The 13592-nt window shown below is 36.5% G+C and overlaps 2 protein-coding genes across 5 annotated transcripts in view; both read right to left on the reverse strand.

The window, feature by feature from the left end:
- Window positions 1-6956, reverse strand: part of LOC138178674 (matrix metalloproteinase-14) — a 39559-nt gene extending 32603 nt beyond the window's left edge. For all 4 annotated transcript variants that reach the window (XM_069110790.1, XM_069110788.1, XM_069110791.1 and 1 more), the window contains exon 1: window positions 6040-6956. In XM_069110790.1, coding sequence (XP_068966891.1) covers window positions 6040-6168 — 129 coding nt within the window. In that variant the 5' untranslated portion in view covers window positions 6169-6956. The remainder of the gene's footprint in view (window positions 1-6039) is intronic.
- Window positions 6957-10951: 3995 nt separating this feature from the next.
- On the reverse strand, window positions 10952-12952 carry LOC138179119 (serine-aspartate repeat-containing protein C-like). Its single transcript, XM_069111570.1, has 3 exons — window positions 12843-12952; window positions 11512-11984; window positions 10952-10992 (listed from the first exon to the last, which is right to left on the reverse strand). The coding sequence occupies exons 1-3, from the start codon at window positions 12950-12952 to the stop codon at window positions 10952-10954; spliced, it is 624 nt and encodes a 207-aa protein (XP_068967671.1).
- Window positions 12953-13592: the final 640 nt, after the last annotated feature.

Here is a 13592-nt window from a genome sequence, read left to right on the forward strand (position 1 = left end):
GTTTCGTATAAATCGTTTCAATTATTTCGGTGAATCTTGCTATCATTAAAACCGTTTACAGAAGACCTTGGGGCTTCGTTGAATTTAAAGAATATAATGCGACGATCGTATTCACGATGAAGAAATAATCTATTTTCAATTTGTAATGCTACTTCTATTATTCAAATCATCTCATAAATCATCCTTTGTTTTACTCACGGTATCACCTCGTGCGTTAAACGGTATTCAAGATCGGACGAGCGATGAATTCGTAATTGCAATATACATTTCTATTTCTTTTTATCGACGCGATTGGAGACCAGATAAAACGGTATCACTTTGATTACTCATGGAGATACATCTTCCTTTGACTTTCTGAACAATCGATCTCTGAACTGTTCAATTTTACCAATGAAAGTAGAATCCTGATGAGACGTTAATTGGTATGCGTGGGTGTATTAGAAGAATATGATTAGAATTCAGGAGGCAAATTTTGAATTAAGCTCTTTCCTCTTCCTATCAGAGTGCATTCAAACAAAAGCGCTTAACTTCTAAAATTGGAGGAGCATTTTTATAATCGATTTACATCCACGTTACAAATATCGCAGAATTTTAAAGATCTCCCTGAGAATAGATCTACTTAATTAATTTTCCCCAATACAAAATCTTCTCCAAGTTCCATACGATTCGTTTTCACAAAATTGTCGTCTTCCATCGTGAGAATCAGCTTCGCGTCGAGTTCTTCCCTTGCCAAAGTATAAAATAAATTTAAATCGATTTCATTTGCTCCGATCGGAACTCCTTTCCACTTTCGCGTAATTTGATCTTGGATCACGTATCGTAAAGTGAAGGAGTTTAACGAAAGGACGACCGTACAGCCGCCTGTGACTAGACGAGTAGTCAAACCGTTCATCTAAATTTCCATTCACGAATATTTTTAAAGGCGTCGCTAATTGAGGTAATCGACTCGATTAAATCTCATCCTGGGGAAGAACACGCGTCTCATTCGAAAGACAGATGAAAAGAGAGAGTTGGATGCTATATGCATCAGACGGTAAAGATACGTAAAAGAGCGAACGATCGCTGGATCGAGCGACGATGAGAATATCTATACGACGATGATTAATATTCTGATGACGGACTGATCGTGTCTCGACTGCCGATCGGCCACAACGAAGGCCAACGATTCGCTATCCTAAGTCGCGTGTATTTCCGTGTCGAGGCACATACATTATTTACCATTTCCTAGTATGATCCGTCAGCGAGAGAAAGAGACCCGAGAGAGAACCGATCACTTGGCACCTTGCCAAGTACCAAACCAAGTTTTTTTCCCTTGACCATCATCCCTTTCGGAAGAAAAAAGAAAAGACAAAGATCCTTCTTTCACACGGTTTAAGTTCCTTCGGAAGGATTGTTGCGTTTTCAGGAAGATAATTGAAATATGCTTGAATATGTGCTATAATAGCGTAACTAACTGATTCTAGAATCTCATTCGTTACAATATCTTTTTATCTCAAGCAAAGTAATAAATACTATAAAATTAATTAGTTGAATTTTTATACGCGTTAAATCATGAACGATTTTTCTTCAATCGAAAGTATGAGGAATCTAAGGCGATTTTATACGACCCCTCTTTTCACGTAGTATATCTAAAGATCTAGAGAGTCTTACTTTATACGCTTGAAACGTATTTTTTTTTAAGATGTTTCGCATAATTAATGTATAGTTTGCATCGCGTGTATGAATTCATAAACTCGCATAAAGTCGCATGAAACAAAGTCGTATATGCCATTAATCACAAATATCAGTAGTTTTTGATGCAGAGATCTTTCGCGTAGTTAAAATGTTTTGTTGTATCTAATATTGGATGACCGGAATCGAATTGCGCCTTTGTCTTTTTCAATTGCTGACTTGGCACGGGAATCTTGCCAAGTCATACATAGATCATTATCTTGGTACAGGGCGACTTTGTTTGCTCCAGGATTTACCAATGATCACGGTTTGTGTAACAATATTATTTATTTGTACAGAGAAAAGTTGTATGAGATGTTAACTTGATTAAATATTCCGAAAATGACGTCCGTATAAAATGAAATATTATTAATTAAACGAAATAACATAAAATTTACGGTACGTGAATACGTGAAATTTCCAGTGAAATATTAATATTACAATACTTGAAGAAACTCATTACCAGAGTAATTAAATTATTCCACCTTTTACCATCTCGTAATTCGTGATAATAATTTCATAATTGTTACACGAATCCTATTACGGCCTCATTCACCCAGCCTCATAATTCTTCAGAAAAGGAAATTAATGACCACCATTTGCTTCATCATAGAGAATGATGAACGACTATTTTTCCTCTCGATAATTAAGTCATTACGGATTACGATGCCGCGTTTGAAACGCGTGTAAGGGCGTACCTCGTCTCTAAAATTCTCTGCTACAACACATGGGCGTTTAGAGTGAAACGGTGCTTTGTCATGCTGGTGCTTGTTTGACTTGGCTCATTGCCAAGAACATAAATTCGTGTCAATTATAGGCAAGATCGTAGTGCAAAGTATTATATCCCATGTGTCGAGTGATGTATCACGACTACATCGTTCTACTAGACAGCTATAATAATTATCGAATAAATTAGCGTAGGGCAATAGCATTTCTTCCTGGACAATCGATCATGTTTATCGTGTCGGTACGGCCTGAACACGCGGCAGGAAACTTGTTCTTTTAATCGAGACGATTTTATGATTCTTATATCGTATTGAACGATTGAATACTATGAATAATTAAAATCAGCTGTGTCCTTTAAACCTACATGAAGCGTGCACATGAAATTATAGAAAATGAATAAGCATTTGATATTTCTTTGATAAATTGAAAAACGATCAAATAATTCCAAATGTACTTGAAAATATCCACTATCCCCCTTCTTTGAAAATGCGTTAAATACTAAAATAGAAAAGAAGTTAGTAAAGAGGGATAAATGTTAAATATCTTTCGAACCATTAACAAATAATAATAATAATCTTCCTTTAGGAATTAATTTAGACAAAAAAGATCCCCTCGGTAAATTTTCTGCAATCACGTAAATATATCTGAATAAGGACATAAGAGAAGCTAAGGAATAAGTATTATATAAGTACGCAGCGATATGTCTGATCGAAGTAAGTACGATTCTACTGCCTACGTTCCTGATTCTTACTACTTGCAACAACCGTTTAGCCTAGTTTTCACTCGCGACGCTGTTACTCGAGTGCAAGCAGAACTTGGTATTTGGCATTATCGTTTCGATCGAGACATCTACAAAGCTTTGCTCCTATTCGTTTTTTGACGGAATCGAATCAACAATCGTAAAACTGATGTACATAATAAAGTCACGCGATAACGTTCTTTTCTATCGATCGTAAAGAACATAAAATTTATTTACACGCGATTGCAGTTAATAAGCAGTAACGCCTATTTAATATTTATTTAATTTTTCACCTATATATCTCACGTAGAAATATTTCTTTACCAACGTATGACAATAAAAATAGAGGACAGAATTTAACTGTACCGACGTTCAATAACGTTATACTAACATTGTGAAACAGAACAAATAAATATTCCTGAATAATTATCGAGTTTTATTTGCAAACAGGTATCGAGACACTTGTCAAAACGAAATCCCCTTCTGGTTTACGGATACACGCGTCGATTAACGCCGAACAAAGAGTCGATGGAACGTAATCGCAATCAAGGGTGTGAGATCGATCTGCTCACGTGTCGCGAACCTTGAAGATAAAGCGGCCCATCGTTTGTATTTACCGGGACAGATAATTACGTCGTTATCGCGTACCGAGATTGCTTAAGAGGCTCGCGCAAAATTACCTCTTTACAGCCGCGATTTCAATGACCGTCGTTCGGCCAAGGTGCTATTATCAGACTTATCCGAGGCGATCTCTGTTATTCGGTTCAATTATGGCCCGAAACGCGAAGTTAAATAGGAAGAAACGTTCGTTAGGAAACTGGACGATTGGCATTGTTAGGAATTGTGAAATTTCCCATTGAAACGCGTATAATACTACCGTAAGCTTGTAGCCGATGCTGTTCAATGAATCGAAGGTCAGGAGCGAGTCATCGCGCGTAGCTGAACTTTGTCAGCGAAGGTAGCTAAGTGACGTCACACTGTCCGACCTTATGTCATTATGTTCGCAAACCGGTCTGAATTTTTTTTTCCTGCTTTATACGCTGCATACCTTTCAGAATACCAGGAATAGACGAAATTACTTATGCGACATTCCTATCGTTTTATACTACCATTGTCCTCTATCTGACGAAGTTCTATCTTCGCAGTTATCGTCAATAAATTCGCGCGATTGGTAATTGTTATCGCTGGGATTCGATCTCAATAGAACGAACCTTTGTGCAAGAGTTTAAGCGAGCATTATTAAAAATAAGAGAATAATTGTTGATAATTTTTGGAGAAGATATTCGTATCGATGATATCGGTGACAGATAAAGGAAGGTAAAGGTCGACAGTGATATCGCAAGTAATATTGGAATAGAGTCTGTTCTTAATAATAAATATTTAAGAGAAGTTTTTTTTTTACTAATAACGTCGATAAGGTAATATAATATGATAAAGTAAAATCGAAATGAATAATCAGTAACAGCAATAACGCAAAGTTGATGCAACGTTTGACGATAATAAGAAAGGTTTAAGCGAGATTTGTTACTAGTGACACGAATAAGATAAAATTAATATAAACGGTATTAGCATGATACAATAAAACGAAAGTCAATACTAATAACACGAGTAATATGAAGTTGGAATAAAATGTAACATTAACTTATAATATTCAAACGATAATCTTTACCAACAACTAATATGAAGTTAATACCGATGAAGTTAATAAAATTCGATATTAATATCATTAAATAAATTATTTTCAAAACGAAGTTAAACACTAATAATAACGATAATTTACAATCTATCTAATGGAAAGAAACGTCGTATGAAAGATAGCAAATCAGCAACAAAGTACTGTCCTTCGATTCTAATTACTAGTTAAATGTAGGAAAGATCGTTTTATAGATCGAGCTGGTGTCATACTCGCGATATGCCTGGTGTTCGTCGTAATCCGTATATCAGTGTCATAGAGATAAACGTTTCCTCTGGAATGTTATTCGCGTTGTCAAAAGAAAACGTGTACGCGACCATTACTCATTCACGTATGACACACACATATAGCATGCGTGCGACAGATTCACGCGAATCAATTTTCCCGTACGATTAACCGTTTCTATGCAGGTATTTCCCTCTGTAAAGTCTCCGACCGTTGGAACTTGTTGCGTTCGTTCGAAACGTTTCATTTTCCAGGAAGAACCATGAAAATACTTCCGACCGCACGGTGCACACCACACGAGAAGCGAATGATTGCACAACGTAATTTTACTCATCGATGACCATTGTTGTCCGTTTCGATTCAATTCGTTGGAGCTTTTCACGATACTCGCGTAAATGCTAGATTTTGGTGTAAATTATTATAACGCTACATTATTTACGACACTCTACACTGACAGATTTCTGTCCAACTATCATAGAATTTCTAGAAATAAAATTGACTATTTTGAAAATTGATCGATTCGAATGAGAAATGAAAATCCTACTATTCCACTGTGCTACTCTTTTATCGAATAATACTACGTTTCAGGTGATTAATTTTTTCTCGGATGGTTGCTAATGTTTTTTAAGATTCATAGGTATATTTCGATGGAACAACGTTTTTTGATCGATTACTAGCGTTCTGATAGAATACCAGGTGTGCTTGACTAATTATTGATACTCAAATATGTCTATCATTCTTTCTGACTTCTGTCGTACTTGACAGTATCTTTTCGAAAGAGTTGGTGTTATCGGAATCGCAATTAGCCTACTTAGCATAGGGATAAACGGATATTGCGACTACAAAATGAAATTGACATTGCGATCGACAAAATACATTTGTCAGGTTTCTCTACAAAGTATTTTCCAATGATCGAAATTCAAAAAGATTTTGCTCGGACGCTTACCATAGCTGCAGTCTGCGATACAGTCGACTTCTGTTCCTCGGATTTAACGTGCGAAACGGCGAATAGAGTTGCCAAAAGGACACTTCCGACACACCTTTCCCATCCGAACATACGATTCCACCTGGCCATTCTGCTGCTTCGTCCAGTAACTTGCAAACGTTGAAAATTCCTCTGTCAAAATCTCTTCAGGCGCCAGGCGATCACCGTGAATCTCACAAAGTCCAAGATAAATGTCCCTTCACCTCGGTGTCACTGACTACACGCACGCGTTCGTTGGTCGTCTATGCCTCAGCTGATCGCAAGATGACGCGACCAATGATCCACGTGTCTTTTCGATCCTTCAAAATCTCCGATCTTCCTCTTCGAACTATCGTTCTTCTTCCCAAAAACAATTCCAGCTTCGCTCGATTGCCACTCGGTTGCCCGTGTCGAGCATGAATCTTATCGAATATGGGTTGTCCTGGCGGGAAAACGTGCAGGATCGAGTTATTCCAGGTTGGAACAACTCGCCAGCAGGGTCAGTCTAAAACGTCGTTGCCACGACACTATCGATCTCGTGTGTTTCCCAAGCAGGTAGCTCACCGGATAATCTTTACGAAGTCTCGCGAGTTTTCGTAGAGGCACGCACCTCGTCGAACGTGGTCGAGCAACGTCTCCTCGGTTTCTCGCGTCTGTCGCGTTGATCTGGGGCCTATGATCATCGACGATCGACTCCAAGTTCTCGTTCGAGCTGTACTTCTTCTCGTACGCGTATCGGCGACGAGATTGATATCGAGGAAGAGGAGAAAATCTTTTTGAAAAATCACCAAGGACCGCACGCAAGAACGAAGAAGAACGAAAAGAGAAAAAGAGGCACGGAGAAAGGACGCGGCCGTACGGGGAACTGGTACCGAAGTCTACCGCCACTCTGAATTACAATCAGTCTGCCACTGACTTTTATTGAGGCCTCCCACCACGCGACTCGTGACTACCACCATCAACGCCAGCGGCAGCGTACAATGCTACGCGAGTGTGCTTTGCCTCTTGGTTCACTGTCAATCGACGTATCGCGCTCCTTCTGTCGTGCATTTCAGCTGTGCATCAGATTCGCCTGATTTTCGGTACAGTTCAGTCTTCGTTCATTGTCGATCGACGTATCGCGCTCTTTCTGTCGTAGATTCAGCAGCTCTGCTTTGATTTTGAATATATTTCGCTCTCGGCTTATTCGACGTATCGTGCTCCGTTTCTTTCGTCGATTGCTTTTTAGTACGCTGCAAGAAATATTCGAATGTTATCGTATTTATTACAGATTTCTATATTATAGATTTATGCATATTATAGATCTCGTATCATTTTTAGTGGGATTTTCGTACAAGTGCAAGATTCGATGCATATCAAATTTGAGAAAGAACGCATCGTTGTAATATATGCGCGTGCTCAAATACTCTTTGTAGCCTTTTGTAGCTGTATATATTTACCTCCTGATTCGCTATCAATCCACGTATCGTTCTTGTTTTGTCTTGGATTGAACTGTGCATTGGTTTGGCTTGGTTTTCAATATACATATTTCGCGTTGCCACTGCACGTATTGTTCTTTCTTCCGCTGATTCGCTCGCATTAGTTTGATTTTTAGCACAGTCCTTGTGGCGATATAGTAATGACGAGATAGGGAGAAAAAAGGGTAGATAAAAGGATAGGTTTACTGGATGATAGGAGAAACGATAGGTGTTGTAGTATGGTTGGAAACATCTGTGTAATAGGCACGCATGATCGGCGTTTACAGGAATAGAGGAGTGGCTAGGAAATATCCTACGATCGAAACTGATTGAAATCAAACCACGATGACGAGTTTACGTTGGGTCAGAGTTCAACGTGGGATTTTACACGCGTGGAATTGACGATGGTTCGAGTGCTTGAATCGATTACCAGTTTTCATTAAATTTTTATCGATATCAGAATTATGTGTTTTGCTAGAAAAAGCGGTCATTTCTAAGAATTATTATTAAATATCGCAATGTACGATAATTTACCATAAGTATTTCAAAAATTATAAAGTTGGTACCCTCTAATTTTTATATAATAATTCCAATTAATGTTATGTTTATTGTGTACTATATATAGTATTATATGTTTTGTTATATGTTATATGTTCGGATTAAAATCCATAAATAGAATCAAATTGATGTAGAATGGACACAGCCAGATGTCAAATTACTTTTCCCAATTATTACACTGCGAACATTTGCACAATGTCATATTTTTGCGAACTAAAGAAAAAGAAAAATGGAATAATTTCTTCATAGAAATTAACTCTATCCATTAGGAATTGTAACGAGCTTAGATTTTCTGTAAATACATAAAAATTTGCAGTCTAGAAATTACAATGATCCCCCTACATTTCCAATAATAGAAATATTTTACTTTTGCTTTGTACCTTATTCGATAAATTCTTAAACGAAACGACATTAGCTATTCAAACGCCACTAATTCTTCTCATATGTGAATAGAAATATCTTGAGAGGCATGCAGTTGCATTCTTCTGACCGGAAATGCCTTCAAAATAAAAGCGTACGCGAAACGTCTGATTCACCCGTGCTCGTTAAAGAGGAAGACCCGGCAAGTTTGATAAGTTTCGCGTTGAAGTTTCTCACGTTGATTCAGATTTTATTAAACGTTTCAATTTTTACGATAATTTATATAATACCAGTAATTGGTACAAACGATTAGCCAACATTTTATTGCAATAAATACACGCATCAGCATATAGTTTCGAGTAGTTTCCAGTTTGTATAGGTTTTACTTTATCTATTTTATCTCGATTTTTATTTTTTTATCGATCGCAGTTTCCTCGGCGATATGTATTTCCGTATTCCACAATAGCACAAGGCACACACCATTGTCTCCTGATTTTTGTCACGACACGAAAGAAAAACGATTTTCCACCCGCAATCGCGTTACTCGATTATCCTTTGTTCCTCCTTTACTCTGTAACTACCGTGTAGTCTCTGATATAATCCTTTGATCACGTAAATCTCTCAACAGTTTGTCAGTTTATACCAGTTTTATTATTGCTGTTACGCGTGTATCTGTTTTACGTGAATATTTATGTTCGTCTCGTTAAGTTAATTTTTAAGCTTCTTAAATTATGTTTTTAATTTGCTTCAAGTTTCACAATCGTTTATGCTGTTTCTTTGCCAGAAATATATTTTTAGAAACAAGTCACTTCGTTAATATTTACAAATATTTCCAAGAAATGAAATTTGACCTTAAACACGTTACTTCTCTCTTGAGATACAAATCTTCGAGAGGAATCTGATCTACGATCGTTCGTATCGCGTCAGTGATATTCAATTCTCCAACATTTTGACAATTTTACACAATGTTACGATATTACGCATCTTTGACACTGTTATTAGCGTTGCTGCTATGGTTCGTCGATTATTTCTCTGCTGATATCCTCGTATTAATGTTTGATATAAATTCGTAAGTTCGCAAACAACGACACTCGCGAAATAATACGGCGATTTGAAGAGGATCGTCGTAGCCCTACAATTTCCTTAAAAACTTACGTCGTCTCTTCCGTAAGTGCATCTAGCAATGCCACACGTGCGTTACGCACATCGTGGTCATGAATAAATGATCCGACGATGCCGAAATAGCCGAAACGTTTCTGAAAATAATTTGCCAAGAAAACAATGTGATTTACGGTACTCATTTTTCCTCCTCGATTCAGTTTCCTCAGACTTACGAGATCTTCCGAATCTCGCTCCTTTTCTTCCTCGTTTTTCTATTTACTCTGCTTACACGCTTCTTTCGTACAAGATCGAAAACCATAAATACAATTTGCACGGACCTTGTGAAACGCGGAGTTGTTGTAATTCCAGTCGAACGACCACGATTTTGCTTCGTCGCGTAATCTTCTACGCAAAACATTCCTTCTTCCCGGCGAGCATACTTTCGAAAACCTGTTTTTTTTAGAACCTCGATGCCGTTTACGCCGATTTCAATATCGATGTCCACGACTTTTCGATCACGACGATCAACCGTTCTTCGAACAATTCTTCGTAGGCTTAAGCTGTCGAGGAATATCGGTGCGCAGCGTGTATTATTGTTATTAATATATTGCAGCCACACGTGAAATTATTCTTTGACTATCATAATGAATTTAATAGCAACAAATTTTATATATAAACGTAATAATGAATGCAACGAAAGTAAAGGTATTATATTCACTTTCGTTCAAGTAATCGGTTAACCATTAGAGTAGAATCTAACGATTATCAATACTAAAGAGCATCGCTTGTTTACTTCTTACAGCTTCGCCGCCTTCCGTATATTTTATATTTTCGTTCAACGTTTTAATTTTAGTACACGAACAACTTTCATAAATCGTGAGAGCTAATCTGTTACGATGTAATCAGAAATGATGATTAAAAACTGAGCAGGATAATTAGCCTAGTTCCATAAAGGACCAAATTAAAAATCCAATCAACAACGTACTTGAGCCAAGCTTAAATTCAATGCGTGTGTTAAATTAACGTTTCAACTTATTAATAATTCAACGATATTTTCCGCTGCATTGGCCCTTTCTTTTTTTTTTTAATTCAGAACGAAATACAATAGCCTGCTTTTTTGTTTATTACCGTTACACGATGTCGCTATTATCAGTTGTTTCGAGAAACTAGAAATAACAGGGAATTAAATTTCTATATATCTTTCGCTCGTTACATTACATCGACGTTTTATAGATATTTATAACGACGGTCTCTGACATTTACGTCGTCGATCGATGTAAGATAAATGAATTTCAGAAAAGAAGAGAATTGACATTTAATCATTTCAATTGCAATTACGCGTAATCACAAACCATTTCGATAAAGGGAAATTTAATTTTACAAATACGAAATAACCCGATCAGATAGTCAAAATATTTTTAACCCTTTAATAAATAGACACAGTAGAGGCCATTCGATTCTGAAATTGAAATTTGTATTTTCATTTCAGTTTAACGTTCAAGTACGTCCGAGTATGAAAGGAAAAACTTAACGAGTAAACGCACGTTAGATTGATTTATATGAAACAGGGATAACAATAAATGAAATTACTTACTTTCTTTTGTTCATATTATGTTGGACATAAATATACGTGAATTACTAACAACAACAACATTGTTATTGTTATTGTTATTGTTATTGTTATTGTTATTGTTATTGTTATTGTTATTGTTATTGTTATTGTTATTGTTATTGTTATTGTTATTGTTATTGTTATTGTTATTGTTATTGTTATTGTTATTGTTATTGTTATTGTTATTGTTATTGTTATTGTTATTGTTATTGTTATTGTTATTGTTATTGTTATTGTTATTGTTATTGTTATTGTTATTGTTATTGTTATTGTTATTGTTATTGTTATTGTTATTGTTATTGTTATTGTTATTGTTATTGTTATTGTTATTGTTATTGTTATTGTTATTGTTATTGTTATTGTTACTGTTACTGTTATTGTTACTGTTACTGCCACTGTCACTGTTACTGTTACTGTTATTGTTACTGTTACTGCCACTGTCACTGTTACTGTTACTGTCACTGTTACTGTCACTGTCACTGTTACTGTCACTGTTACTGTCACTGTCACTGTTACTGTCACTGTCACTGTTACTGCCACTGTCACTGTCACTGTTACTGTTACTGTCACTGTCACTGTTACTGTCACTGTCACTGTCACTGTCACTGTCACTGTCACTGTCACTGTCACTGTCACTGTCACTGTTACTGTCACTGTCACTGTTACTGTCACTGTCACTGTCACTGTCACTGTTACTGTTACTGTTACTGTCACTGTTACTGTTACTGTCACTGTTACTGTCACTGTCACTGTTACTGTCACTGTCACTGTTACTGTTACTGTTACTGTTACTGTTACTGTTACTGTTACTGTTACTGTTACTGTTACTGTTACTGTTACTGTTACTGTTACTGTTACTGTTACTGTTACTGTTACTGTTACTGTTACTGTTACTGTTACTGTTACTGTTACTGTTACTGTTACTGTTACTGTTACTGTTACTGTTACTGTTACTGTTACTGTTACTGTTACTGTTACTGTTACTGTTACTGTTACTGTTACTGTTACTGTTACTGTTACTGTTACTGTTACTGTTACTGTTACTGTTACTGTTACTGTTACTGTTACTGTTACTGTTACTGTTACTGTTACTGTTACTGTTACTGTTACTGTTACTGTTACTGTTACTATTATTGTTATTGTTATTGTTATTGTTATTGTTATTGTTTATAGCAGAGAGGCTTAAGGGACAGTGTTGTCTCTGTTATAAAACACGCACGTTTCATGTTCATTGGTGAAGTAACTTTACACGTGAGAACGACGAATATAATTTTTCTTTAATAGACAGAACTTCGAGATTTTCAACAAATACAAAATCATAACAAGTAAATAGGAAAGCGATAAAAGTCAACGAATCGTTTATCGCAATTTCTAAATTTAACAACGTTTCAAACGTTATTCCAACGTATATTGCTCGAAATTGAATAAAAATTTATGCAAGTTCTTAGTTAATAACGTTAGAGAAACGAATAGCGCGTTGATAATTTGTAACTCGTATTAGTTCGTGAAAGTTTGAGTATTAGGTGTTCCGGTCGAAAAGTTTATCGACTTGATAGATTAATGTAACATTGCGACAGCGTAGCAAAGAATACGTGTTTAATACGTGTTCTTGAAAATTTAATATCGATAGGACAAAGAGGATATATTAATATATTAATACACAACTGTGGTCAGGTATAGAGGAAACGGCCAGGTACCTTCGTTCTACTTCTTCTTTCTTTTTATCTGCGCTGTTTGCATCGAATCGTCTCACGATACTTTTAATTTTCATCGACGATCGCACGATGAAAGAGAGAACATGTTCCATTCTCAATCAAACACTTAAGAGACCTTGTACTTTGAAGAGTGCATAATAATCGTACGCAGAGCGAAACAAAGAGCAATCGAATTTCATTATTCGAAGATACGAACAATGGACGCCGATGAATCCTGCGCGAATTTCATTGCTGCGTCTGATCGAGGAAGTGTTCACCCTATGGGGTCACGCGATACACTCACCCAGGTTGAGTCTGTGAATCACCCAGGATTTCGAGACTCTTTCTATTCCCAAGAATTTCTTCTGTCGAGCCGACGACCGCAAGACTCGATTCTGAGTCGGGTTTCTTGCACGAATTTCGAATGCAAATGAGCCAAAGTGACTAATCGCTAGACGAATTCGATTTAATTCGAATATCGGTCGATTCGTAGCAATGGTACGTTAATTTTCTCCAGATCATATAAATTAATGGACGATTAGAAGCAACGACCAGCGGCGTTTTATATTAGGAATTGGCATATCATAAATTAAAAATATTTCAATTTATTAAAATTATTCCGAGGGAAAGCAACGTCGGGGGAAAGAGTCGTTCAGTTCGAGTGAGAAATGTCGAACTTCAACGAAGAAAATTGCTAAACTAGATACCGTTTTGCTTTTGTTTTTTGGAAAGATAATTTCATTCGTTAAATTG

The sequence above is a fragment of the Bombus flavifrons genome, chromosome 4 (assembly GCF_040668555.2).
Source record: "Bombus flavifrons isolate JBK064 chromosome 4, iyBomFlav1_principal, whole genome shotgun sequence".
Lineage (NCBI taxonomy): Eukaryota > Metazoa > Arthropoda > Insecta > Hymenoptera > Apidae > Bombus > Bombus flavifrons.